The sequence below is a fragment of the Nuphar pumila genome, chromosome 7 (genome assembly GCF_984573655.1).
Source record: "Nuphar pumila chromosome 7, dmNupPumi1.hap1.1, whole genome shotgun sequence".
Lineage (NCBI taxonomy): Eukaryota > Viridiplantae > Streptophyta > Magnoliopsida > Nymphaeales > Nymphaeaceae > Nuphar > Nuphar pumila.
Genome location: NC_143255.1, coordinates 114,698,264 through 114,724,180, shown reverse-complemented (window position 1 = coordinate 114,724,180; position 25,917 = coordinate 114,698,264). Strand labels below are relative to the sequence as shown.

The 25,917-nt window shown below is 37.3% G+C and overlaps 1 protein-coding gene and 1 pseudogene across 1 annotated transcript; one reads left to right on the top strand and one right to left on the bottom strand.

The window, feature by feature from the left end:
* The first annotated feature begins 20,979 nt into the window (after positions 1 to 20,979).
* LOC149833025 (arogenate dehydratase 3 pseudogene) lies at positions 20,980 to 22,101 on the top strand (annotated as a pseudogene).
* Positions 22,102 to 24,064: 1,963 nt separating this feature from the next.
* LOC149833024 (putative xyloglucan endotransglucosylase/hydrolase protein 32) lies at positions 24,065 to 25,137 on the bottom strand. Its single transcript, XM_090014858.1, has one exon. The coding sequence runs from the start codon at positions 25,065 to 25,067 to the stop codon at positions 24,423 to 24,425; it is 645 nt and encodes a 214-aa protein (XP_089870984.1). The 5' UTR covers positions 25,068 to 25,137; the 3' UTR covers positions 24,065 to 24,422.
* Positions 25,138 to 25,917: the final 780 nt, after the last annotated feature.

Here is a 25,917-nt window from a genome sequence, read left to right as displayed (position 1 = left end):
TTTTTCTTTCCATCATTTGTAAGCAATAATATTATTGAGGCAGTCATATGACTGATTCTTTTGTGCCCACTTCTACGTCCATATTTCCTTTTTCACCATATTGTTTTGTCATATTTAGTTGTGTTTTTTTTTTGTGATGAAGTGTGTACAATGAGTGGAAAGAATTATGTTGATAGACAAAATTATCTTACTAGTGTTAAAAGTCCTATTGTTAGACACCTTGTTTAAATTGGCTAGATTGAAGTGTTCTCGTGTCTCATAAACATTGTAATTTGTTGCTCAAAGTTTAGCGAGTCTGAACATTATTGATGGTGATAGGATTTGAAAAGATAAACCACCAGATTAGTTTACAAATGATAATTCTTTGTGATGCTGATATGTCGGTAAACTGGTAGCGGTAGGTGGCAGCTGCCTACCACTGCTTGCTAATCAAAAAGAGTATCGTCGGAGGTGCCTTTGGATGCCGTTCAGTTTACCTCTCAGTTTTTTCAGAACCATTCGTCTTGCAGATGAAAGGCATCTAAAGCACAAAAAATGCACGGCTGAAAAACAAGAAAAAATGATGTTTTAGGTTGCCATTCATCACATGGATGAACGGGTATCCGAGGCACCACTGACCTGATCCTGTCTCAATACGGAAATGGGCCTCATGTTTTGAATTTTCTTATACTGGCTTCAGGTTTCCTGAAAACTGCCAAACGGAATCATGTCAGGAATTTCAGAAACTTCAGTTTAGACGACCTTAACGTGAGGTTTGAGGCTGAGCCCATGGAAAGTTCAGAAAAAGGAGCAAAATGTTGGTCCCTACACGCCTACAAGAAATTTTCCTTTTTGGTTACATGGCTTCTTTTATTTTCTCTTATTTTTTCTTAATTGAGATAATCCAGCAGGAAATTGGGCCTCTAATAGATTTGTGCAGTGTTGTCAATATTGATGCGAATCATCTTATCGGCCCAAAATAGATTTGATAAGGGCCCACTCGGGCCCTATGCCATTTTTTAACATTTTTAGTATTTTAAAAATGATTTAACAGTTTTTAAAATATCTAATATTTTCATAATTTCTTAATATTTTTAGTTAAAAGTAAAAATGGCAGATTCAGACTCAAACCGAATTGGCTGATTCTCTACTGACAACCAAGGGGGGAGTCCGGATGGGGGTGCAATATGATTGCATAAAAATTGTGCATTAAGCACCCAATTGCCCTCCATCAGGTCTTGGGACCCATACCTGACTGGAGGGTAATCAGGTCGTTAATGCATAAATATTTGTACAATCATATTACACCTTATCTTTTCAAGGGGGAGGGGGCTCTCCTTGTTTGTTTGTTAGGAGTTGTTAATTGGGACGTTGCAAGTTCGAAACCCAATGATATGATGTGCAACTGGTTGGGGTATGCCTAACCCCAGCTTGCTTATAAAAAAACTATACTGACATCTAATGATTTGAGCCTGTTAAATGGCACATTTCACAAGAGCAAGAGATGACTCACAGAAGGAACAGAATTTTATTTTCTTGGGAAGGTAAACTGGGGTTAGGTAGAACCCTATCAGTTGGGTCCGAGATAAAAAAACATAACAAAATCAAATTACAATTTCAATCCACCCAGATATCAAACTGGAGGTTTCTCCTTCCAACAATTATTAGGATCAAACATGAATAAGAAACCCATCACAGCAGGTTGCAGAAGACCCTGCTCACTGCGCCCTTCCTGGCTATTCAAGATATTAACTACACCCCCACCTAGAAGATTCAATCACCAGCTTTTTAGCTGTATCTATATCACAATAGGCGTCCAGTAGTTCCATTCTCTATAGTTCATAGATGTTGGCACAGCGGTAGTATGACACGTGCCACCAAACAAGGTGTTTTAGAGGCACAGGGAAAGCACACACGCTTAACATGTTAGTTTTGGTCATAGGTGAGGATGAACAGTCACAGCTGAGAAAGTAGACTCTGTGATTGTTGATGACAAGGTCAAATTTTGTGAGTAACTTTTATAAGATTTAAGGCATGGAATCATTTGCAGCTAGCAATCACAATCACAACTTGTGTTTTTCTCATGTTTCACTAACCTTGAGAAAGTGTTGTGGTTGTGATTTACAACTATAGGATCTTGACAAAATCCAACAATCACAAGGCAACAGAAACATAATACAAGTTTGAAACAAGTAGATGATTTATATGACACAACTTAGGAAGCGCATACAAGAAGGGAACACGAATCTTGTCTCACGTGTAGCACTTCACTCACAAGTTTCTTTATCTCTAGATGAGAGACAAGGCAGACAGGAGGAATTTATAGGTTTTCTTTACTTGGCTCAAGTAAGCCAAACACAAGAATTGACTTGCTTTCTTGGACTCCAAGCAAATTCTGTCCAAACATGGAGTTGGCTGGATGAGCCGAAAGAAGATCAACATTAATACTCATGAAGATCAACAAAATGTTGAACCCATGAACCGAACAAAGTAGAAACAAAACTAAAATATAGAAAAAACAAAGCTAAAGAAAAAGAAACTACAGACAGCTAACAACAAAACAACAAAGCCTACTCAACCAGGATCCGCAGGATTAGAAGAAACCACCGCTGAGTGAACGTCGTTCAGATGAGAGGAGAGGTCTCTAAGATGCATACGTAATATTGCATATACATCAACCAAGATTTTATGGACAAGATGATTAAAGATGACCGGAATTTGATGGAAAGTAGCATCATTGTGTGTCATCCAAACAAACAACCAAGTAGTAAGCAACCATGTCTTCCAGATCAGTCTCCACCGCTTGCATTGTCTAATTTCAATAGGGCCCAGGAAAAGATCAAGCGCAAAAGACTCTTCTTTGACAATTACGTTCAGAGATCTCCACGTCCTATTAAATAGGGCCACAAAGATTGGGCAGAACCAAAATAAATGAAAAGTAGTTTCTTCAACAGCTTGACACAACACACACCAACTTGAAAACTGAAAGCCCAACTTCTTTAAATAATTGTGAGACTGAACCCTATCATGCAAAATTAACCAAACCAAGAACCAAGATCTTGGAGGAGGGCCCTTACCCCATAACGCACACTCAGGAAACCAATCTGCCCCTGGGGGGGAGCAACGATCTATACACTTTGTGGGTGTGGAACGCTCCATTTGGAGTAATCGCCCATTGCAACCACTGATCATAATTTCCAGCGTCCCCAGTTTGATCTCTGAAGGACGATAAGGCTCTCAGCCACATGCTTCGCAAGTGCGAGATCTCCAGACTCCGGGTTCCATGGCGAAAAAGAGATAAATAAGGAGCACCATATTTAGCATGGAGCAATCGAGCACATGGAGAGCCTGGTTGATGGGCCATCCAACATTGCTTGGCTACGAGAGCAATACTCCTCTGTCTTGGAGCAAAAACACCTAAGCCAGACATACACCTCGGTAACACCACCGTTCGCCAACCAACCAAATGGCGCTTACTCTTAAGTTGACACCAAGACCAAAGAAAATCCGACATTAAACGACAAATTTGCTTCTCCACGCCCACAGGCATCACGAGCATTGACATGAAGAATTCAGGGATAGAAGAAAGAACATGTCTGATTAAAGTCAGACGGCCAGCAATGGAGAGATATGAAGCCTGCCACGAAAGAAGTTTGATTTTCACTTTTTGAATAGTTGGAGCCCAAGCAGCGGAAGAGAGGCGTTTCACTTGTAATGGCAGACCCAAATACGTCATTGGCAACTCAGAGATTGCACAATTAAAAATCTATTGACCCACTACAAGCATAGGAGACTGGACATTGAACATAGTAAGAGAGCATTTGCTATCATTTAGGGAAAGCCCAGAAAGAGAAAGAAAGAACTGGAGAATAAGCTTGAATCTAAGCATCTGCTGCACGTTTGCTAGATGAGGGTTACACTTTTTAAGACACCAAACTCTTTATTCCTAACCTTATAAATTTTTGCCAGGGATAAGTTTTGATATGATATTTTTTTCAAAATAAAAATTTTTTTCACTTATTTGGGTAGCATGAGAAAACTAAAATGATTTTTTTTTAAAAATGAGAGAAAGGAGGAGGGTGGTGGTGGTGGAGCTTCTCTGGCATGATTTTTCGGAAGGTGGATGGTGGTGGTGGAGCTTCTCCGACGTGTTTTTCTGAGAGGTGGGTGGTGATGGATGGTAAGGATGGCAGTTTGATGGTACTGGTGGTGAGATGGATGGTGGTGATGGTTATGGTGAAAAAACATCATGGCGTGGTGGTGGTGAAGCTCCTTCGGCATGGTTTTTGAGGAGGTGAGTGATGGTGGGTGGTAGTGGTGGTGTGAGATGGATGGTAAAAACTCATCATGGGTAGTGCGGTTTTCCAGGAGGTGGGTGGTGGTGGTGAGATGGTTGGTGGAAATGAGGTGAATGGTGAGATGGGTAGTGGGTAATAGGGAGCGTAAATCACAAATTTCTTTTAGTAGGAAACATTCTTCCACCTCCAAAAAGTCTATTTTTTTAGAAAGTATACTTTTTAGAAAACTCTCTCAGCTCTCATTTGAAAAAAAGTCAGAAAACCGTACTATTTTAATTTTTTTTTACTTTGTATCATTTTTCTACATATTTCCCCGCTTCCAAACGTGCCCAAGGCTAACTGACCCATCTCCCAAAGAATGAGCCACCGACCACTCTTATAGGATATTGGATTCATGTTAGGCTCAATTCAATTACAGATTATTAATTTCAACCATAGCTTAAGCCTCTCTATACCAGCCTGCCAACCAATAGAATCTAGTAGCCTCACACGGTATACCCAATCTGCCAGATATGAGGCCTCAGATTGAAATTAGTATACATGTTCAACTTTATCCAATATTCATATGAGGGTCTCCTCTTTCAGCATACCTCTAGTTCATCAATATATAATGAAACAATTCCTGCCTATATCCTAAGATACATTCTCCAACCCAGTCTAGGCAAGACTAAGTAAGATACTTATGTTTATCCTTGAGAATAATATGATCACGGAATATTCCATAAAAGACACCAAAATACCAACTAAAAGTACGGAAATTAATGGAAACAGTAGATCTCACATTATCAATAGTATCAATCTAAGGGAAATGCATTTGGCACGCCTTTAAGTTATTGGCCAAGATTTGGGTGTCCCTTTTCACTCTGTAATGGCTATGGAAAACGATGGTGAAAATGGAACTAAGCTAAAAAGTATGGTTTTTGAGCATATAGCACATGGTTTTCTAAAACAAGCCTTTGGTTGATTTCCACAATCTAATTTTTGGTTTTCATAGGAAAGATCCTATTCATGCCTTTATTCAGCCCAAAACGTACGTGTTGAGGGGCCAATGCCCTCCCACTTGCTTGGGAAAGTGGTCTTATCTTCTCACCTATCAGAATGGTGTTTACAGCAGCATGGCAACTTCCTCTCTATTGGGCCCATTTTTTGCCGGATCCTGTCTTACCTTTTAAAATTTGGAACCGGATGAACTCTCTACCGTATATGATCTGGATCAGGATTGGGACTCGAACTTCTCGTTGATCCAGACCCTACCCAACCCATTTTCACCCAACCATCTGAAATCTCGCAATAAATTACAAAAAAAATTGTTTTTATCAGGAAAATTTTGGTAAAATATTGGTGTATTTAAATTTTAAAAATATATAAGAAAATATAAACATAAAACAAAAAATAAAATATATAAAAATGTTAGCATCATGTTAATAATGCAACAATATCATGATATTTTCAGCACGGCCAATATTTTTCATGTTTCTTGGTCATATATATGTTGGTAAAATAATATTTTACCAATATTTTGGTAAAATATTGGTTTATTTAAATTTTAAAAATATATAAGAAAATATAAACATAAAACAAAAAATAAAATATATAAAAATGTTAGCATCACGTTAATAATGCAACAATATCATGATTTTTTTAGCACGTGCAATATTTTGCGATATATTGAGTGTATTCCATATTTTGGCAATTTATTGAGTGAATGCATGCTAAATCCAAATTTTCTTTTATGCTTAGAATATGAATTTTTTTTTTATTAAAATACACAAATTTAAAACATTTGTGTTCAAGTTGTCCGCGACGATGAATCAAACACGGGACACATGCATGGACAATAGTGTTGTAACATGGTCGATGCAAATGCTAGACAAAGACATTATGTAACTGCTCTAGACAAGGTCAGAACAGGACTGGACAGTGCATAAAAAAATAATGAACAAAATAATGTTAACAACTTCTCCAACGTTGTCTGCGAATCAATTGCCCCCTTAAAGGACAAAGGACTGGACCTTAGTCCCTAGTTCCTTCTAATAATAATGAACAACAAAAGAGTTTTATAAGATCGAGTGCATACCATTAAGAAGAGCATGTCTGGTTACAAGTGACGATAAATAATTATACAGAAAATAATCGCCCTACCCTTAAGAAAAATGCTATTTCACAACATAGCCTCCAGATATTGCAACTTAATACCAACCCACTCGATTTCTGCTGAATATGAGGTTGTTTCTAACGATTTTACCCTTTCAATGGAACATAAAAAAAAATGGCTTTTGCTTTCATTACCCTTTCATGAAACTCCCTTCTTGCTAAAGTCCAAATAAAAGTGTAACTGAGATTCTCCTTGGGATCTAAACAAAGGAAGTCTAAATCTTCATGATGACATCCTTCTATTGAAAATGCATATAGCAGTTTTGGTTACACAAACAAGTGAAACTCTACTTTGATATGGATAAGAGTTTCGCCTTTAAGTCTAAACAGTGAGTCTCTCTTTTGCTCTCAACGAAACTCTATGATGTGTTAATTTCTCAACGAGTCAAGTTTTCAGCATAACTCTTTTGTGAGTGAAACTCTCAGGCCACTAGTGAAAGTCACATGTTTTTTATGAAACTCTTTTTTGTATAAAAGCATAATTTGAAATGTCACTTTTTTGGTCGGCCACACACCAGTTCATGTGGAAGCGCTCTTTGTTGGTTCTATGTCAATGCGCCCCTTGGTACTTTTCCGACAAGTTTTTCGGTCAGTTTTTCTGGTAATGGTACCATCAACTATTCATGCATGTTTTCTCGAACATTGTTCTCCTCTGATTAGTGTTTTTTTGCACGTTCGCCTGATGAATTTTGATGTTCTTGTTTGAAGTTATTATGCACTATTTCATTTGATCGTTGTCAACCTCTTTTTGTGAGATGTTGTCTAACTACTTTTGTGATATTTTGATGAGTCTTTCTTGTAAGATATGCATCTATATTTTTTATGGAATGTTTTGGCCTATCCCTATAAGATTTTGATGGGCCTTTTGTGGTTATATTATTTTTTAAATATATTTTTTGTTGATGACTTTATTTTGTAAAATTTTTTAAGTCATTGTTTCATTTGTATATGTATTGTTGATGTTTTGAAAACTATGAAGCTGAAAAATTCATACAACTTGAATATGATGTACATGTATGCTTGCAATGCAATAACATCACATTTGCATAAGCGTGTGTGGATTGTTCAATGTAATCATGTAGAAGATTATGACATTGTCATATTTCATTTGTATTTTATATTTTTTTTGTATTTGATGGTCATAATTTTCTTATTTAGTATTGTATTATTGATTTTTTTGCCATGTTATTCTAGTTAACATGGCATCAATATATGTTTTGTATTATAAGTCTATTCATTGATAAAGATTTTTTTGTCAAGTACTCTATAAAAAATGTGTTGAGTCATGTTTAAGCTACAATGGATAAAAAAAGGTAAGGGTTTAGTATCGCTTTGTTGATTATGAGGATTGACAAACTTTATTGTTGTTAAGAAGTAGTAGCTTTAAGGATGTTGAATTAATCAAACAGAAAATTGGGTTGGTCGAGAGAGAACTAAGGTTTTGCTTTAGCTTTTGAAGAGAGGATTTTGATGGTAATATAAGGTTGATGCACATTGAAGATGATGATGTAGCTTCCATGTTGAGTGGTATTGATGTTTATCTTGTGATTTTATGTGATGAAGACAATAGATTGAGTAAGCACAAAGATGGCGACCTGATGAGCTTGCACACTCCAATGATAGGAGAGCTCAATAAGGCATCATCAAAATGCATAAGATTTGAATTAAGAGGTCATGTTGTCGATGAAGACCCATCATTCAAGAGAAAGTTTGCACATGATAAGGACATCTCTACGAGGATGAATATAGCGAAGAAGCAGGTTCTCATGATGACGACCCATTTTATATAGAAATTGATGCATATAAAGAGAATAGTGTACATTTGGTGAAACAGTGCGCAACTGAAGGGTATGCAATTGCATGTAGTTGCATGGCCTAAAGGGATGAATAAGACGGGGAGCTTAATTGTGAAGGATATCACATGTTAAACATAGTTGCACAATGAGTCACATAGTTTCAATGTGACACTTGATGGAGTTGGTCACATGGATAATGTGACAAATGAAACAAATATGCACATGAACAATGTGAAAGATGAAACACATGGTTATGATGCAAGTCAACTAACTAGTGATGTTGATGGCCCCGACAAGTTTAAGGTATGCCTTATTTAATTGGAATAAACATTCAACATCATTCTTCTTAAAATAGAATAGAGAGTATGCATGTTAAATTCTTGTTTACATGCAAAGTTTTGATAATGTGCTACATGATGATATGCCAAATGCATGAGAAGATAAAGATGAAGATGATGATGCTGAAGTTCAAGTTGATGAAGATGAAGGGGATAACTAAATTGCAAATCAAGGAGCTCAAAGCGGGAAACATGATTGTATGATATCTACGAACATCTTGTGTTATAACACATCATAGAAATTCTCAACATAGTTAATGTTTTGCATAAATATGATATGTGGATTTCACAATGAAATGGATTTCATAATGAAGTGGATTATAAGCATTTGGTTTGCAAGTCTGCAAACTTATCGAGAAAATGGATGATTACTCAGAAGAGTGCAAGAAAGCATGTGTTTTTTCACATGCAATTAGGTTATCAATAGTTAATGCTATTCATGTTAATCAGCAATTTGATGATGTGAAGAGTTGTAAGAGTGGCTAAAAAATTACGTGACAACAAAGTTACAAGGTCAAATTTAAGAAGAGTTGCAATAATAAAGATGCAATCATGTGTATGAGAAAGGAACTGCCCATGAAAGATTCATTATTTGAGGGTGTGCGTTATCAATTGCTTTCGGGTCAAAACCTATGAAAACACCCACACCTGTGGTGGTTCATATAGTCACATGCAAGTGGTGCATGTACAAGCAAAATGGGTTTTTGATGCTATACATGATTGACTACACGACCAACCATCAATGACTACATGACAAATCATCGATTATATCTCTCATGGTTGAGGGGTTTAAATTAGTTACAAGCAAGCATGGTGAGAGAAGAAAAGGCACAAGTAGAGCTTTATGATCCTTTTGGAGACTCCTTTAAATAGATCCTTGTATATGTTTGATAAATGACGACCACAAATCCAAGCTCATATAGAATTATTAAAATTGAAAGAAGGACAAATCAATTTAAGTATATATTCATCTTTTTAAGACCCTACATTTAAGAGTTTATACATGGATGTAGGTCATTGGTTTTCCTCGATGATACCTTTTTAAAGGGAAAGTACATGGGCATATGCTTATCATCACATTCTATTGATGCTTGCAGACAATTATTCACTATAGCATTTGATATTGTAACCAAAGAGACTAATGCATCATGGAAACAACTTTTTGAGTGTCTAAAATAAAAATTACACTGACTCAATATGCATCATCAGCTAAAAAGATTGACTATACTATATGATAGACAAAAAGACTTGAAACATGTCATACCCCAGGTATTTTAAAGTAATCATGTTGGCTATTGCATGAAACATCTCACAGATAACTGCAAAAACAATTTCAAATCAACACTTGTGATGCATTAATGGATTACAGCTAAGGCCTATACTAAAACACAATACAATCGACAGTTGAAGAAGATCAGGGAGCATAGTTTGGTCAGATATGATTATGTTGCAACAATTGACCCCAAACTTTGGGTCAAATCTCATTTTTCTGAAAAAGGATACAATCATTTGACAACAAATATAGCAAAGAATTTCAATGCATGAATCAAAGATAACCGTGATAAACCAATCATCATGTTTGTTGAGCATAGTCAGCATATGTTGATTATGGTTTTTGTGGATAGAAAGAAATATGAGAATGAAATAAGCGGCATTGTTGTACCAAGCGTGGTGCAGAAGTTAGAGGATTTGAAGAATAAGGCTAGAGAATTTTGTTTAAATGTTATACCTACACTAGATAAATGCTTTGAAGCATGTGTGGGACCTCACAAGTATGAAGTCAACCTTGAGAGACGTAAGTGTACGGTTCTAGAGTGCAAGCAATCTCATGAGCACTTGATAAATATTATATATATTCAATTAAATATTTAAAGAAGTTGATAAACTTAGAATTAATATGCATTGAATTTTAGTAATCTAAACTTTAATTTATTTTTTTGTATACTTCATATTGCCCTTTTGTCATGAAAATTGTCGAATTAAAGTGAATCCCATAATAATACTCGAGAACTCATTGAATTTGATACATTTTGAATATGATAGATCATTAGCTTTTGTTTCAACTTATAATGTTTGGTTGGCATGGACATTCATTTTATATCAAATTTTAACATTATTTAGAATAGATATTAAGCTTTTATTTTGTTAGCATAAAACCTTCTTAAAAAATAGTAGATTCCATTAATTTACATATTTTTTTATTAACGGGTAATTAGGCCTATAATATTGATCATATCAAGACTCAAGTTGAAACCCAAATCACTAAAACCCTAGCTTGTTAACCTAGATGAGTCTACTTTTTTAGTCATACCTATACCCAAATCCGACCCTAATCAAAATGGATTTACTAAAGACTCAACCTAGTTATACCAGACCCAATGTATACCCGAACCCATTAACCCATATAGGTCCATAGTTTCTAGTTGTACCCGAACCCAAACTAGAATTAGATTGAGTTGAGTTTGGGTCTTACTTTTAGTCTCGGCTCAAAATCAGGTTTAGTAAGACCTGAATCAAACTCGACCTGGTTACACCCCTACTCAATACCCTCACAGTGATCAGACTAAGCTAGAGGGGAACTTGGTGGGCGGAAGTCACTTGACTGAGTCAAAGTTGATGAGACTGTGTTAGTTCATACCCCCCCACCCCCCCAAGTCAAGGGGAAAATATCATTTTCATCTACTCAGTGTCCCTGAAATCCCAACTGCACGAGGGGAGGAACAAATTTGTGATTGATGGAAAGCGCAGAGGATAGAAGGGAAAAATCACATGCAACCTCCTCTTTTTTCTTGACAACACCATTTGCGATAGAGATGCATCTTTTCTTTTCTTTTTTTTCATGTGCGACTTTTTTCCTTTCTCCCCCCTAATGTAACCATCGAACCTCTATTGGTTCACGAGATTGGTATTACTTGATTTTCTTGAGGTTAAGCCATAGAGATTTAAGCATACCAAAATGGATGCAATGGCTGATAGATTTAATGTGAATACAAACATATTTTAGTTTTCAAATTTTGATATAACTATCGAATCCCTAATGTATGGCATGCATTACAGGTTTCAAGCATCATGGTAGACCTATCTCTGGATATAGGCTGGTGGAAGTGAAGAAGCTGGCAAAACACTATTTGAGAGCACCAAAGCTGACATTTAAAGGAAAGAGAATCTCATTGAGATGGTTGCAGTGTATATACCATGAGAAGAAAAAATCAATTCAAGCCCCATGACCAGATGCAAACAAGAAACTTTGGGCATTCCTCTTGTATTTCTTTGGGTCCTGCTTATTTGGGTATGCGACTAGCAGCCACATCACTGCAATATATTTACAGATCCTTATTAACTTGGATAGGGTTCAAGAGTATGCATGACAAGTCATTACCCTTGCACACTTCTATGCATCACTTGTTATAGTAGATAAAGGTCTAAAAGATCTTTGCTGCATGATTTTTTATATAAGTATGTTGTCATTGACATCAACTCACATGAACAACAGTCTGCAATTCATTTGTTTCCTCGTGTGTTCATGTAGAGTCCATCTGACAAGGATGAGTAGTCCAACTTGAAGAGCTATAAAAGAGTGCAAAAGAAGCAAATATCATTGGGAGAGGATTCGTAGGAAAATTCTAGTGCGATGGATCGACTACATGAGGATGATAGAAGTTATAATTATTATTTATGAGATATATTTTTCTTATTTATCAAAATTTTATATTGCATTATATGATATGTTGTGTACAATAAGTTGTTTGGAGACCATACAACGATGGTGAGGACATGGATCAAGAGGTTGGTTATGGAAGCCATGAAGTTGACAAGGAGAGATGTGAAGGTTCACAACATGATGGAGGTCGAGTACCAATATACCAGTTGAGTAGTGCAGCAACTAGGAATATTGAGAGGTTGAAGATCACTCAAATGATGCCTCGAAAGACTCTGGAGACTCAGAACACTTCATTATCAAGAAAAATTATTGATTAATATAAATATTTCATCATTATGTGCTTGTTATGTATGTGTTTACAATTTTATATTTATTCATAATTGTTGTTACATGTAGTTTTTTGTTTTTTTTGCACAAAATTGAGTTTCACTATTTAGTGCTTCATATACATGTTACAAGTACATTTCAGTGTTGTCTATATATGTTACAGGTAGTTTTTAATTTTATTGTAAAGGACTAAGTTTTGCTTTTCTTTAAATGAGTTTCGTAGGCTTTTGTTGTTTCTATACATGTTACATGTAGCTTTTTTGCACAAAACAAAGTTTTGTAATTTGTTGCACAATTTTGCAAATTATAGTTCTGCCTAAAAATAGAGTTTCATTTTTTTACATTTAGGAGAAACTCATATCACCTAAAAGTAGAGTTTTGCTGGTTTTTGGTAGCAAAAATTGTTGTCATATTTCATCAAAAGGATGTTATCGTCATCATGACTCTAAATCCAAACTTTTATTGTTTAGATCTCAAGGCAAATCTTAGTTATCCTTTTATTTGGACTTTCACAATAAAAGGAGTTTCGTGAAAGGGTAATGAATGTGAAAGCCATTTTTTTTGTTCCAGCGAAAGGGTAAAATCATCATACATACCTCCATATTCAGTGAAAAATGAGCGGTGGGTATTCAAAGAATATTGCGATATCTGGCAGCTATGTTGTGAAATAGCATTATTCTTGGAGGTATTACAAGCATTTTTCAATAATTATATCTAAGTTGTTATGATTGTTGGTCATAAGGTCAATCTTGTGACCAACTCACAAGATCCAAGGCAAAAACAATCACAATCATAACTTGTACTTTTCTCATGTTTCACTAACCTCGAGAAAGTGTTATGGTTGTGATTTATAATCACAAGATCTTGAGAAATCTATGAATCATAGGGCATTGTAAACATGCTTAACTTGGAGATATTACCTTGAAAGTATATCCAAATTCCCAAATTAACTATCCAATTTGATTCTCTAAAGAGACTAAGGTTGTGTTTGAAACCCATGGACCTCACATCCTTAGATTTAAGGTGGCAAAGGCACATTAATGTGGTGTTGGCAAGGCACTAAGATCCTAGGTTTTGTAAATGTTGGATCTAAGATCTGAGGCTACCTTGGTTCTAAGATCCTCAGGTTTTGTGAGATAAAAGAGATTTAAAATTCAATAGGTAGAGATTGGGTTTGAGATCTTCAAATTTCAAATATGTGGAGATCCCTCATATCAGTATTAAATGCACTCCAAAGAGATAAATCCTAAATTTCTCTCTTTCTTCTCTCTTCCCAAAGCTCTAAGCTTTAGCAAAACCACACATCTACCTTTCTCCTCTTCTAGGGTGTGTTTGATTGCTGGAGATAAATTCTATTAGATACCATTTGGATAATGCACAAAAGGGCAAAAATCAAGTTTTGGAATTGTTTGGACAATGCCAAAACCTGGTCTAACCAATAAAATGTCCCCTCTCAGGTTTTCAACCTGGTTTACCGAGGAGCGCTTATTCTCCACCCTTCTTTCCCTCTTCCTTAACCCCCCCCCCCCTCTTACCTTTTTTTGGAAGAAGTTTGCTCAGGGAAAAAAGTTTATGGGTTGGAAGCCGAAGGGAAAAAAACTTTTTGTGTGTTTGATGGGCACATGGGCCCTAATCTATCAAACGGTATAATACATGCTTCTTAAACCTCAAAATATCCTTTTCTTTTTTACCCATAAAGATTGTCTAACAACTCACATTCATAATCTTATTTTTTCAATAAATCAAAAGCATATGTGAGTCTTGGAGCAAAAGAAGTCACAAAAAGAAAATAAGAATTTGGTCTTAGTTTGGGCGTATGCTCTTTCTAGGGATGCAAATGGATCAGATCAAAGAAAGAAGAGGGTACAACATATGGCTTATTTCTATGTAGCAGATAAACTTTGTGTCAATCTAATGAAAACATCAAACTTATCTTGTCATATCTCATGTGCAACCCAAATATGTGACTTTCATTGGATGGAGTATATTAAGATGAATGATACAAGTAGTGTCCCAAATTAGGTTCAATCCAATGCTAAGGAGAGTCTTATTATTCCTCATCCACATACATCCAACATTGAGAAGAGTTCACATTCAATGCACCATGGTGATAATGACACATCTAATGTTGATGGGTTCAACAAGATTCCTAAGGAAGTGGTAAACTCCCTACCTGATAAGGTGATGAAGATCAACGAGGACTCTAAGGTGAAAACAACCCAAGTGGTTATGATGACCACATCAACTTGTAATGAGATTACATTTTGTAACAATTGTAAATCCCATACTCGTATGTTCTTCAAGAAGATGAGAGTTTATATAGTCCATAATAAACCACTTGTAATTTTTTATATAAGAGCAACTCCTGCTCTCATCGTGAATTAGAGAGAGAGTACCCATTGTAAACGTAGGTCAATCTGACTAAACTATGTTAAATCTTGTATGATATGTGTGTGTGTGATTTTTTAAGCTACCTGATCCAAACATTTTTACATGGTATCAGAGCCACATGGATTCTACATGTAAAAACTCGAATGACAATTGCCCATCTCCTCTCTGGTGCAATGGTGTCAAGCTCATGCTCCCTAGTGTTGATTCCCAGTTCAGTGGAATGAGTTTTCGTCTCTAGCGTTTGTGAAGTTGAACAAAGACAACTACCTATTGTGCGATCTCAAATTGACTCAGTAATGTTTAGTCAGGACTTCTTTAAGTATGTTGATGGCTCCTGCCCTACGCCAAATCAAGTTGTCTCACAAAATAATTAGGTAAAATCTAATCCTGAATTTGTTTCATGGAAGCATTTAGACCAACTCGCATTGAGTTGGATCAAAGCCATAATCACAAAACCTGTTTTGGGATAAATTATTCGTGTCCCAATTGCTAGAGAAGTCTTAATTGCATTAAAAAAATCCTATGCATCATAGTCGAGTGTTTGAATCCTTCAATTAAAATGTGATCTCCAGAATGTTAAGAAAGAAGAAAAAAGTATGGTTGAATACTTGAATTATGTCAAGTTATTAGTAGACTCTTTATGTGTTGTCAATGAACCTGTTTGTGACACAAATTTAGTCTAATTTACTTTAAATGGTCTTAAATCATGAGTATGAAAGCTTTATTACTTTTGTTACCACCTCCTCTCTTGAAAAACTCCATGTGTTTTCTGAATTTTATGATCTTCTGATAAATCAAGAAAAGAGATTGTAACCCAAAATCATCCTAGTTGTCAGATACCTCAGCCATGGTGGTAGAGGAAGAGGGGCAGGTTGTTCCAACCCGCTCCTCCAAAATTTTTAGAATTTTGATAATAGAGATAATTTGGGTTAGTCAAGGCCACCTCAGCGTAAGAATAGTAAGAGAGATGGTCAGGTTATATGCTAGTTTTATGGACAAAAGAATCATTAAGCTCGAACCTGCTATGATATTTTGAAGGCTTTCACTGCTATGGCACTTAATAGCATTCAAGATGTAGCATGGTACCCGGACACGCCACACATCATGTCACTTCTAAGGACCATGTGATGACTGCTAAAAGTGATTATCAAGGACCAGACAATGTTATGGTTGGCAGTAAAACACATCTTGCTATCTTCAGCACATGTAATCTATCTCTAAAATCTGGAAATAAGAATTTTTTTATTAAAATGCTTGGTATTAAACAAAATCTCTTATACATAGCTAAGTTCACAAAAGATAATCAGTGTTTGTTTCAATTCGACACTAATGATTTTTTTGTGAAGGATCTTCAGAGCTGAACTACTCTCCCAAAAGGACCGAGTAAGGAAGTCTCTACCCATGGCCGTGTGGACAACATGAAAGGAATAAACATACACTTGAGGTTACTTTTGCTAGACTTGGTAGTAATAAATTCAGATTCTCTAATGAAGTTTGGCATTATTGTTTAAGACATCTGAGTTCAAAAGTTTTAAAAACTTTGATTTTATTTTGTTAATAATAAGTTCTAGATATGTCAATGTGTTCTCAGTAATACCTTTTAAAAGGTTGAATATTTAGCCCATGCTCCTCTTGAGATTATTCATGTCGATCTTTGCGGACCCGCTCTTGTATTATACCGAGAAGGATTCAAATTTTACTTGTTACTTGTTGAAGATTACTCTAAGTTTGCATGATTGTTTCCTCTTCTTGCTAAGAAATCTGATGCTTATTCATATTTTGTTAATTTCAAAAATATTATGAAAAAAACAAATTGGTGTCCTGATTAAGATTTTTCATATTGATGGAGGGACCGAGTTTGTCAGTGATACATTCAACCAATTTCTAAATAATTTTGGAATCAAACGTTGGTTATCGTGTCCTCATACCCTAGAACAAAATGAAGTTGTAGAAAGGAAATATTGATACGTTGTTGAAACTGGCCTAAGATTGATGTTTCATGTTTATTTGGATCCAGATTTTTGGGTTGATGCTTTCAGAATGGTTGTTTACCTCATAAATCAGTTCCCTACTCCCAACCTAAATAATAAGTCCTCATATATGCTTCCTCTTAGTTGCATCACTGGTTATGAACATCTTAAATTTTTTGATGAACTTGCTACCCATTTTTGGTTCTCTATGCTAAAACCAAACTCGACCCAAGATCCAAACCATGTGTCTTCTTAGGATATGGGTCCAATTACAAAGGATATTTGTGTTATGATCCTGTAACCAAGAAAACCCTCGTGTCTAGACATATCATATTTGATGAAGGGCATTTTTTATATGCCAATAGAAAAGAACCTGTCATAGCCTAGGATGTATCTACCTGGATTCAAGAACACAGAGTCAACCTAACCAAAAGTCTCATAGATCCTTAAACGCATCATCCTAATCCTGTGACACTACCTAACCCTTCACTTCCCATAAATCTTAGTGAAACTCCAAATGACACATTATCCCCTAAGATGCCCCAACCTGAGCCAAACCATAACACGTCCTCGTCTGAGACTTCACAATCTAAACTTGAATATAACCCTCAAAGTCCCACTCACATCCAATTTTCACCACCTATGTCTCCTGGCCTCAACCTTCTTATTTATCCTCACCAACCTATTGCTAGAATTCATCACATGGTTACTAGGTTCCAAGATGGAACCCTAAAACCAAGACTATTCGATGGAACCAAATACCCTATTGCCTCTTGAGTGAAATTAGCTAGGATGAACAGGAGCCATATTCCTTTCACCAAGCCTCATATAAACCCAAGTGCAATCAAGCCATGGAAGAATAAATTAAATCTCTCTATTAAAACTAAACTTGGACCCTGGTATCTCATGATAAAGCTTCTAATTTGGTGGGTTGCAAGTGGATTTATAAAAATTAAGAGGCATGTTGATGGATCCATAGCCAGATATAAGGCTCGACTTGTGGATAAAAGCTACACTCAATAGAAAAAGATTGATTATTTTAAAACTTTTAGTCCTATAGTCGAAGCCACATCGGTCATAATGATTTTGTCTATTGTTATTAGTCAGGGATAAAAAAAATCACCAATTGGACGTTAATAATATTTTTCTCTATGGTAGATTAAAAGAGGAAGTGTATATAAGTCAAGCACCAGGGTTTCAAGACATGGTTCATCTTGATTTTATGTGTAAACTCAATTGTGATCTTTATGGCTTGAAGCAAGCCCCAAGAATGTCTAGAATGTGGTTTGAAAGGTTGTGCCACCTATTTAGAAAATATGGGGTTTACTGAATGTAAGGTTGACCCATCATTGTTTGTTGCCAGTCGTCCTGATTTACGTATGTTTATTCTGATAAATGTTGATGATTATCATTACAGAGAACTCATATGAATATATGAAGCATGTCATACAGGAGTTCGGGTGTGAGTTCTTCGTTAAAGACCTTGGTACCCTTCATTATTTTTTTGGAATAGAAGTCATCCATGAGTCCTCAGGTCTTACTTTGTATCCGAGGCAATATCTTCTAGATCTCTTTGTTAAGACAAGTATGATAAACTGAACATGTGGTCTGTGCTTAATGTGATCTTGTCAAAACAAGGTTACCAACTATTAGAGGATGCCACACAGTACAAAAGCATTGTCAGAGCACTTCATTATGTCACGTTCACCAAGACTGACATCGCCTACTGTATGAATAAAGCCTAGCAGTCAGTCATTGGATCCACGTAAAACGTATTTTGCCCTATCTAAAGGGCACAATTAATCTGGGGTTACATGTCAATAAATCTTTCTCTTTTTAGTTATCAACTTTTTTTTATGTTGACTGGGCTGGATGCCCAGATGAAAACAAATTTGTTATCATAGAACTCATCTAAAGAGTATAATTGTCAAATCTAGTACAAAAGTTGAATACAAAGCCATTGCTAGAGTTGTTTCAGAACTTACATGGCTTAAGCAACTTTTAACCAAGTGAAATGTTCATCCCTATGAAGTTCTCACCTTATGGTGTGATAATCTGGGTGTCACTTATCTTATTGTCATTCCTATTTTTCATACTCGTACCAAGCATATTGAAATTGATTATTATTTCGTACGAGAAAAGGTTTCTAAAGGTAAAATTGAGGTAAAGTTTATATCTCGAGAACAAATTTCTGACACCTGGACTTCAAGTTCACATATTTTAGAGACAAACTCAACCTCATGGAGGTTGGCTTGAGGGGGCGTGTTAAGATGAACGATCCAGGTAATGTCCCAGATCAAGTTCAATCCAACGCTAAGGAGACTCTTAGTGCTATGCCAACTCAATCCAAGGAGAATCCTATTGCTATGCCACATCAACATGCATCCAACATTGAGGACAGTCCATATTCAATGCACCACAGTGATAACAGCTCATCTTATGTGAATGGGTCTGACAAGACTCTTAAGGAGGTGATAATGTCTCTACGTAATAAAGGTGATGAAGATCAACAAGGACTCTAAGGTGGCAACGTCCCAAATGGTTATGATGACCACATCAACTATTAATGAGGTCACATTTTATAACTATAAATCTCATTCACATGGACTCCAAGAAGATGAAAGATTGTAGAGTACTAGAGTCCTGAACCACTTGTAAACTTTTATATAAGAGCAACTCCTCTCATCGTGAATTAGAGAGTGAGAGAGAGTACCCATCGTGGACGTAGGTTAATTTGACCGAACCATGTTAAATCTTGTGTAATGTGTGCATGTGATTTCCTGAGCTACCCGATTGAAACAATTTTACAGAATAGAGATCCATTCCCAAATTTCAAACCAAGTTTGGTCATCAAGTTACCAACTTATTCTCATGACTCAAATCATAAAGTCCTTGCTGCTAAACTCTTCAAGGTTTTGGTATCTGCACCCAAAGAATAAACTATAATGGTTAGTTCTATCTGTAATTCAAACCATTATCTTGATATACCATAATGTGACTATCTAACGTTCACCCCCTTCGTTATATATAATATAACATAAAGGGTAATCTATCAATTACGCTATACTTGTTTTTTTTCCATATTATGGCTGGAAGAATCCGACCTTCTGTTCAACCCAACTTGCATAATTCAAGATTCAGTCGATTTTGTTGAATGTTAGATGACCTCAAGAACAATCGTCAAACAAAGCATCCTAACATGGAATTAAGTTGCATGAACATGGTACATACTCCAATCAAAATATTCCGCGTATCAACTTTAGGTCTGTACGGGCCAATGTGCGTATCACCTAGTATCCATCGTTTACTTGTAGGACTACTGGAGCACCTATTCCATTTGTTTATCGAGCTTATGTGGCTCAGTGTCAAAACAGTGCTTTTACCACTGATGTTCTTTCCAATCTCTATGCATTTCACTGCTCCACTGAAAAATACACATAATTTGTGACCAGCCTTTGGCCATTGTCATTCAGCAAAACTTTTCTTAAGCAAAGAACAGAATGGTGCGGTGGAAATATGAACGCGGAACTCTCAAAGCAGTGATATGGAGAACTTGGCAAAATCATTCTCTATCAAGAGCCTGTAGGTTCCAAGTTCGAATCCCAATGGTATATGATTGTATAACTGATAGGGATCTGACTAACCCTAGCTTTCTCTGTGAAAAAAATAGACTGTAGGTTTGCCATTATAAGCTACAATTTGACAATCACTTTTCCTTTAAGGGCACCTTAAAAGGCAAGAAATAGTCTCATAGGAAGAAAAAAATTGCCTCCAAGTTAAACAGTCAATGTGCTTACTAGATAGGAATGGTAGGGGGAACTCCCACCTTATTGCCCATCAAGAAAACCGCTGCACCTTTTGGTAAATGGTACCAAATCGACCAATTAAGGTGTTTAATCTTGATTTTATGATAAAGATGGAGTCTTCATGTGAATAAAATCAACCGGTCAGCAGTGCAACTCTCTCTCTCTCTCTCTCTCTCTCTCTCTCTCTCTCTCTCTCTCTCTCTCTCTCTCTCTGTGTGTGTGTGTGTGTGTACATTTCTAAGCAGCGCTCTGGTGATTCATGGCCCTAGCAACAGAGTTCCTGCTAAATAGTGGCACGTTAAGCTCAACCAAACAGGTGGAATACAGGGTATCAGCATCAGCATCAAACATGACACAATTTCTGCGTGCAAGATTTTCAGAGCAGATCAGCAGCATGACTAAGATCAAACAACAGACATCAGGCACCGATGTCATCAATTGGAAAGAAAAAGAAAGAACAAGATCAAAAAGACCAGATCATGAGCATAAGAGCACGCAACTAAGAGTAGCATACCAGGGAATTCCAGGTGCATACAGTGAGGTTGCAGCCAAGCTAACTTGTCCAGATTGCACCACCCTTTCATGCAAAGCCATCATCGATGCTGTTGAGGCAGTTGAGACTGGGCAAGCTGATCGTGCCATCGTGCCTGTAGAAAGCACGACAGAGGGCAACAAGGTCCGGAACTACAATCTCTTGCTAGAACATGGTCTTTATATCACTCAAGAGATAAATTTATTTGTGCACTATTGCTTGCTGGCAATTCCAGGTGTGAGAAAGGAAGAAGTGAAAAAGGTGATCAGCCACCCGGTGGCTCTGGCTCATTGCAGGCAGGGCCTAGCACGGCTTGGCTTGGATGCATTGCAAGAAGCAGTCAACGACACTGCAGGGGCTGTTAAATTGCTGCTATCACAAAACATGCTTGACACAGCAGCCATAGCTAGCACACATTCTGCCAAACTCTACGGTCTCCATGTCCTTGCACAGGGATTGCAAGATGAGCCCTGGAATGTCACTAGGTTCCTCATCCTCTCCAAGAACCTAGAGGCAGTTGCAACAATAGGGAAGACGAGAAAGTCCAGTATGGTCATAGCTCACCAAGGTGGTCTGCAACAACTGCTTCGAGTGCTGTCGGTATTCTCATCACAGAACATCAATCTTGCAAAGCTGGAAGTGAAGAACTCATTGGGAGAACCTGTGAGGATATTAGATACCACTGGAGGAGGTATGATAAAAGAATTCCAACATGTTTTCTATGTTGACTTTGAAGGGTCAATGGATGATCAGAAGGTGTTGGATGCAGTGGCAGAGATTTCTGTTTTTTCCCCATTTATTCGAGTCTTGGGATGCTATGCTGCTGATACTAAAATATATGATATTTGAGGATTTTATCTCAGGGTATCAAGATTCATTGTCTGGAAAGGAGAACCACTGATCTAGATGTATTGGTACATGCACTCACCAGAAAGGAAGAAGAGAGACAGGAATATATGATCAGAGTACACAAGTAATCAGAGACGGCAAGTGGGTGAAATAATGTGAAGAATGTCAAATGGTCCATACAAAAAGGCTATCCATCAGGCTCTGGACTTGTTCTTTTCTTTTTCTCTTTTTTTACGTACAACCCTATGAATGAATTAACGTGAAGAGTGCCAAATGGTCCATACAAAAAGGCTATACATCAGGCTCTGGACTTGTTCTTTTCTTTTTCTCTCTTTTTTTATGTACAACCTTATGAATGAATTTGTACTTATAACGCTACTAGGAGACCACAAAAGCAACACAGCACTGGCTGTAAGATTCAAAAGCTAATGTTGTGTGTTTGTGGCTCATTTAAATGATACAAACTGAAAATCATTTCAAGCATTCTTGTCAGGAACCTGTTACAGATCCACTTAACGTGCACTCTTAAAACAGATTCCCAAGCAATCTTCAAATGATAATACCTTAATCTCCTATCATAAATCATAACCTTCAAATCAACAAAGGAGAGATAAAGAAGAAGAAAATGAACAGATGGCATGACATTGGACTTGGAACCTAAAAATTGATGCAGATTGACAAATTTTATTCTTTTCACGGTAAAAAATGGCATTATTAATGTTTGAAAAATAAAAAGACAAGAAGACTATGACCGGGCGAAAAACAATGCATGCATTATAGATTGAGATATATGTATATAAAACAGACCTTAGAAAAAATTTAGTGGCCATAAAATAAATAGTTGGACTCTAGAAACGCATGGTTTAATGAGTAAGATCCACTAAGGTATTGAAAAATGAAAAGACAAGCTGACTATGACCAGGTGAAAAAGCAGTTCACACATTATAGATTGAAATATACGTAGATAAAGCAGACATCGGAACCAATCTAGTGGCCATAAAATATATCTTGGCCTCAAGAAACACATGGTTAGATTTGCATGAACTGGACAACAGACCAACTTCAGTAATGCGGCATCTTCAGATGAACAGCGGTCAAGAATCCTCTGCCCATTTATGATCCCAGCCCATCATTCTCCACCAAGGATTTCAGTCTTCAATCAGCATATGAGGAAAAAAGGGCAGCTGATATCAACTGTTCATAGGCAGCAGACATGATATTTGACCCAAATCAAATTGATTTTTTTGATGAGCTGGATCATGAAAATTTTCTCTACCATTTCTCCACCTCTTAAGATATGGAACCTTTCATATGTACGTCTGGCCAAATTGTATCAAAATTGAAAATTTATCTGGTTTGGAATAGCATGGGAAGATACAATCTTTTCACATATTGTGCACAATTTTTTCATTTTTTTCGCACACACATTTGTGGCACAAAGACAAAGAAAAGAGGAAGTTTGTAATGATAAAACTGTTACAGTAAGATTCAGGTCAAATCAAAATGGAGGAGGCAACAAGAAGCAAAGAAAAGCAAGAACAGAGTCCTAAACAAAGAAACAGAACTAGTTATCTATCGGTCTTCCAATACAGGCATTCCCAACGGAACAGATGTCATCAATCTGTCATATATGGCACAATGCCGAATCATGCTTTCGGGAAGCATAACATTCCTCATGGTTGTTGGTAACAAACAATTCTATGGGAAGCCCACACCTCCATCACTCAACAGCTGCTTCCAAATTCCACATTTTGCAAGCTCTATCATTTAAATTTTAGAACTTACCATGAATCAAGAAGAGAAGAAATTGCAACAGCATAAAATCCTAATGGAGCTCATTATTCGATATAGTTCAATTTGTTTGATTTCCAACTCCCCACAATGCAAACTCTTTCTGATCACAAGTTATCATACATTAAATATGAGACCATATAAAATCTTACTATCATTGCTTCCAAAACCTAAACATTGAGAAATTCAAATCCCAACATGGTAACCATATCCAATAACTCATCATACCAGCCAGTCAACATACAACAGATACAAAAGCCACCTACAGAACACCACATTAAATCCCCCAAGAAGAAAAAAGTACACGCACGCACTTAACAAAGAAATAGGCAGAAAACCACCATTATTGAACAAATTAGAACATGTCCAGAACAAAATCCAAACACCAACGAGATTGGCAACATAAAACTTCGAAACCAAAATCGAAAAACGATCACTAAAGAAAGACAAACGAAGCCAACCAAAAACTATTGAGATATGGGCCTACAAACAGAGCACCACCATCAAAGAAGAACCCCAACTTACCCTCGTTACCCATCCACCTCCTCCGCTTCTGGAACGTGAACCTCCAAATATTTACACACATAGGGCGCGTCGCAACCGACGTAGTGTCCCGTCCACCTCCCCTCATCGATGTAGCTAGCGTCCCAGACGGAGGCATACAGAAACATGGGTTTCGTCGGGAAATCCTGGCCGTCCTTCCTCTCGTCCCTCCTAACAACCTCACCGTCGATCAACCACTCTATGGCGGTAGGCCCCCACTTGATGGTGTACTCGTGGTACCCCTCTGAGGGGTCGAAGCCGAGGCGGTGGATCTGCTCCCGGTTGCCGGTCCCGTTGGTGTAGAAGTTTGTCTGGACGATGAATTTGTCCTTGCCCAAGAACTCGAAGTCGATCTCGTCCTGGGACTTGTCGCCCTCGAGGGAGGAGAGGTAGATGTTGTAGTTGAGGCCGCTGGTGTTGCCGGTGGGGCACTGGATCTTGGCGCTGAACGTGCCGAACTGGAAGCGGGACGTTGACCGCCACCGAGCGCCACCCCTCTCGTCGAAGGTGATCTTCACCTCGTTGGAATCGGGGTCGTGGTGGCACACCTCCGGGCAGTAGTCGACAGCGATCTCCTTGAGGTGCCTCGTTCTGTGGAGGGATGAAGACACTATTGCTGCGTTCTCCGCCATTTGCAGGCAATGGTTGGATCTCTCTCTCTCTCTCTCTCTCTCTCGTGGAATACTAATCGCTGCCACCGTTTTGGGGGGCAGATCCGAATCTTTGAGACCAAACATGAGAAACGTGTATCCCACGAAAGAAAAACAAACGGGAAACATATTTCCCTTAGGGTGTTCCAAAAATTTTTTGGTGTTTTCCATACGTTTCAGAAACGAAACGTGTTTCTCATGCTCCTATAGCTTTTTCGTTTGGTTACTAAAGAGCTCGTTAACTCATGAAATAGGCTCCAAAAGACTCACATGAACGACAGGTGTGTTTGGCTTCCCTCGACTCGTATAAGGTTGTTAACTAGTAAAAAGTATATTTTATATTATAGTGTAGATAGTTGGAGTGTTTGGTTTGCTAGCAATAAGTGTAGAGTTAAAAATCTTATTACTTACAGTATTAAAATAAAGTATTTATTTTGCAAACGAGCCGATTTAAGCTTGGCACATGAGCTTTAGAGGCCAAGTTTTATTATTTACAATTTTGAAAATGAAGTGTTTTTAAGGGTTCCACCGTGGCTACGCAAACACTGACCTCTCTTTTCCCCGCGAAAAGAGGTTGTTTTCATTGTTATCCCCCTTTTCGCAAAAAGCTTTTCCATTGGACAAGAGGGGATTTTTAAGGGAATGAAGACTCCACAAAAACCTTGTGAGTGGAGTCTTCTTCAGCTGCACACAAACGACCCCTTAGTTTGCCCCTACCTTCTAAGAGATCCACAAGGATTCTTCCAATATCCTCTCATGAAACCTCAATGCAGACCATGTTTTCTCTAGGAATGCAGCTCAGAATCTCTATCCATCCTCCATGTTCTCTCTA

Bases quoted from the DNA above. Each gene is read 5' to 3' on its own strand.
- LOC149833024 (XM_090014858.1), bottom strand. From the start codon at position 25,067: ATGGCGGAGAACGCAGCAATAGTGTCTTCATCCCTCCACAGAACGAGG.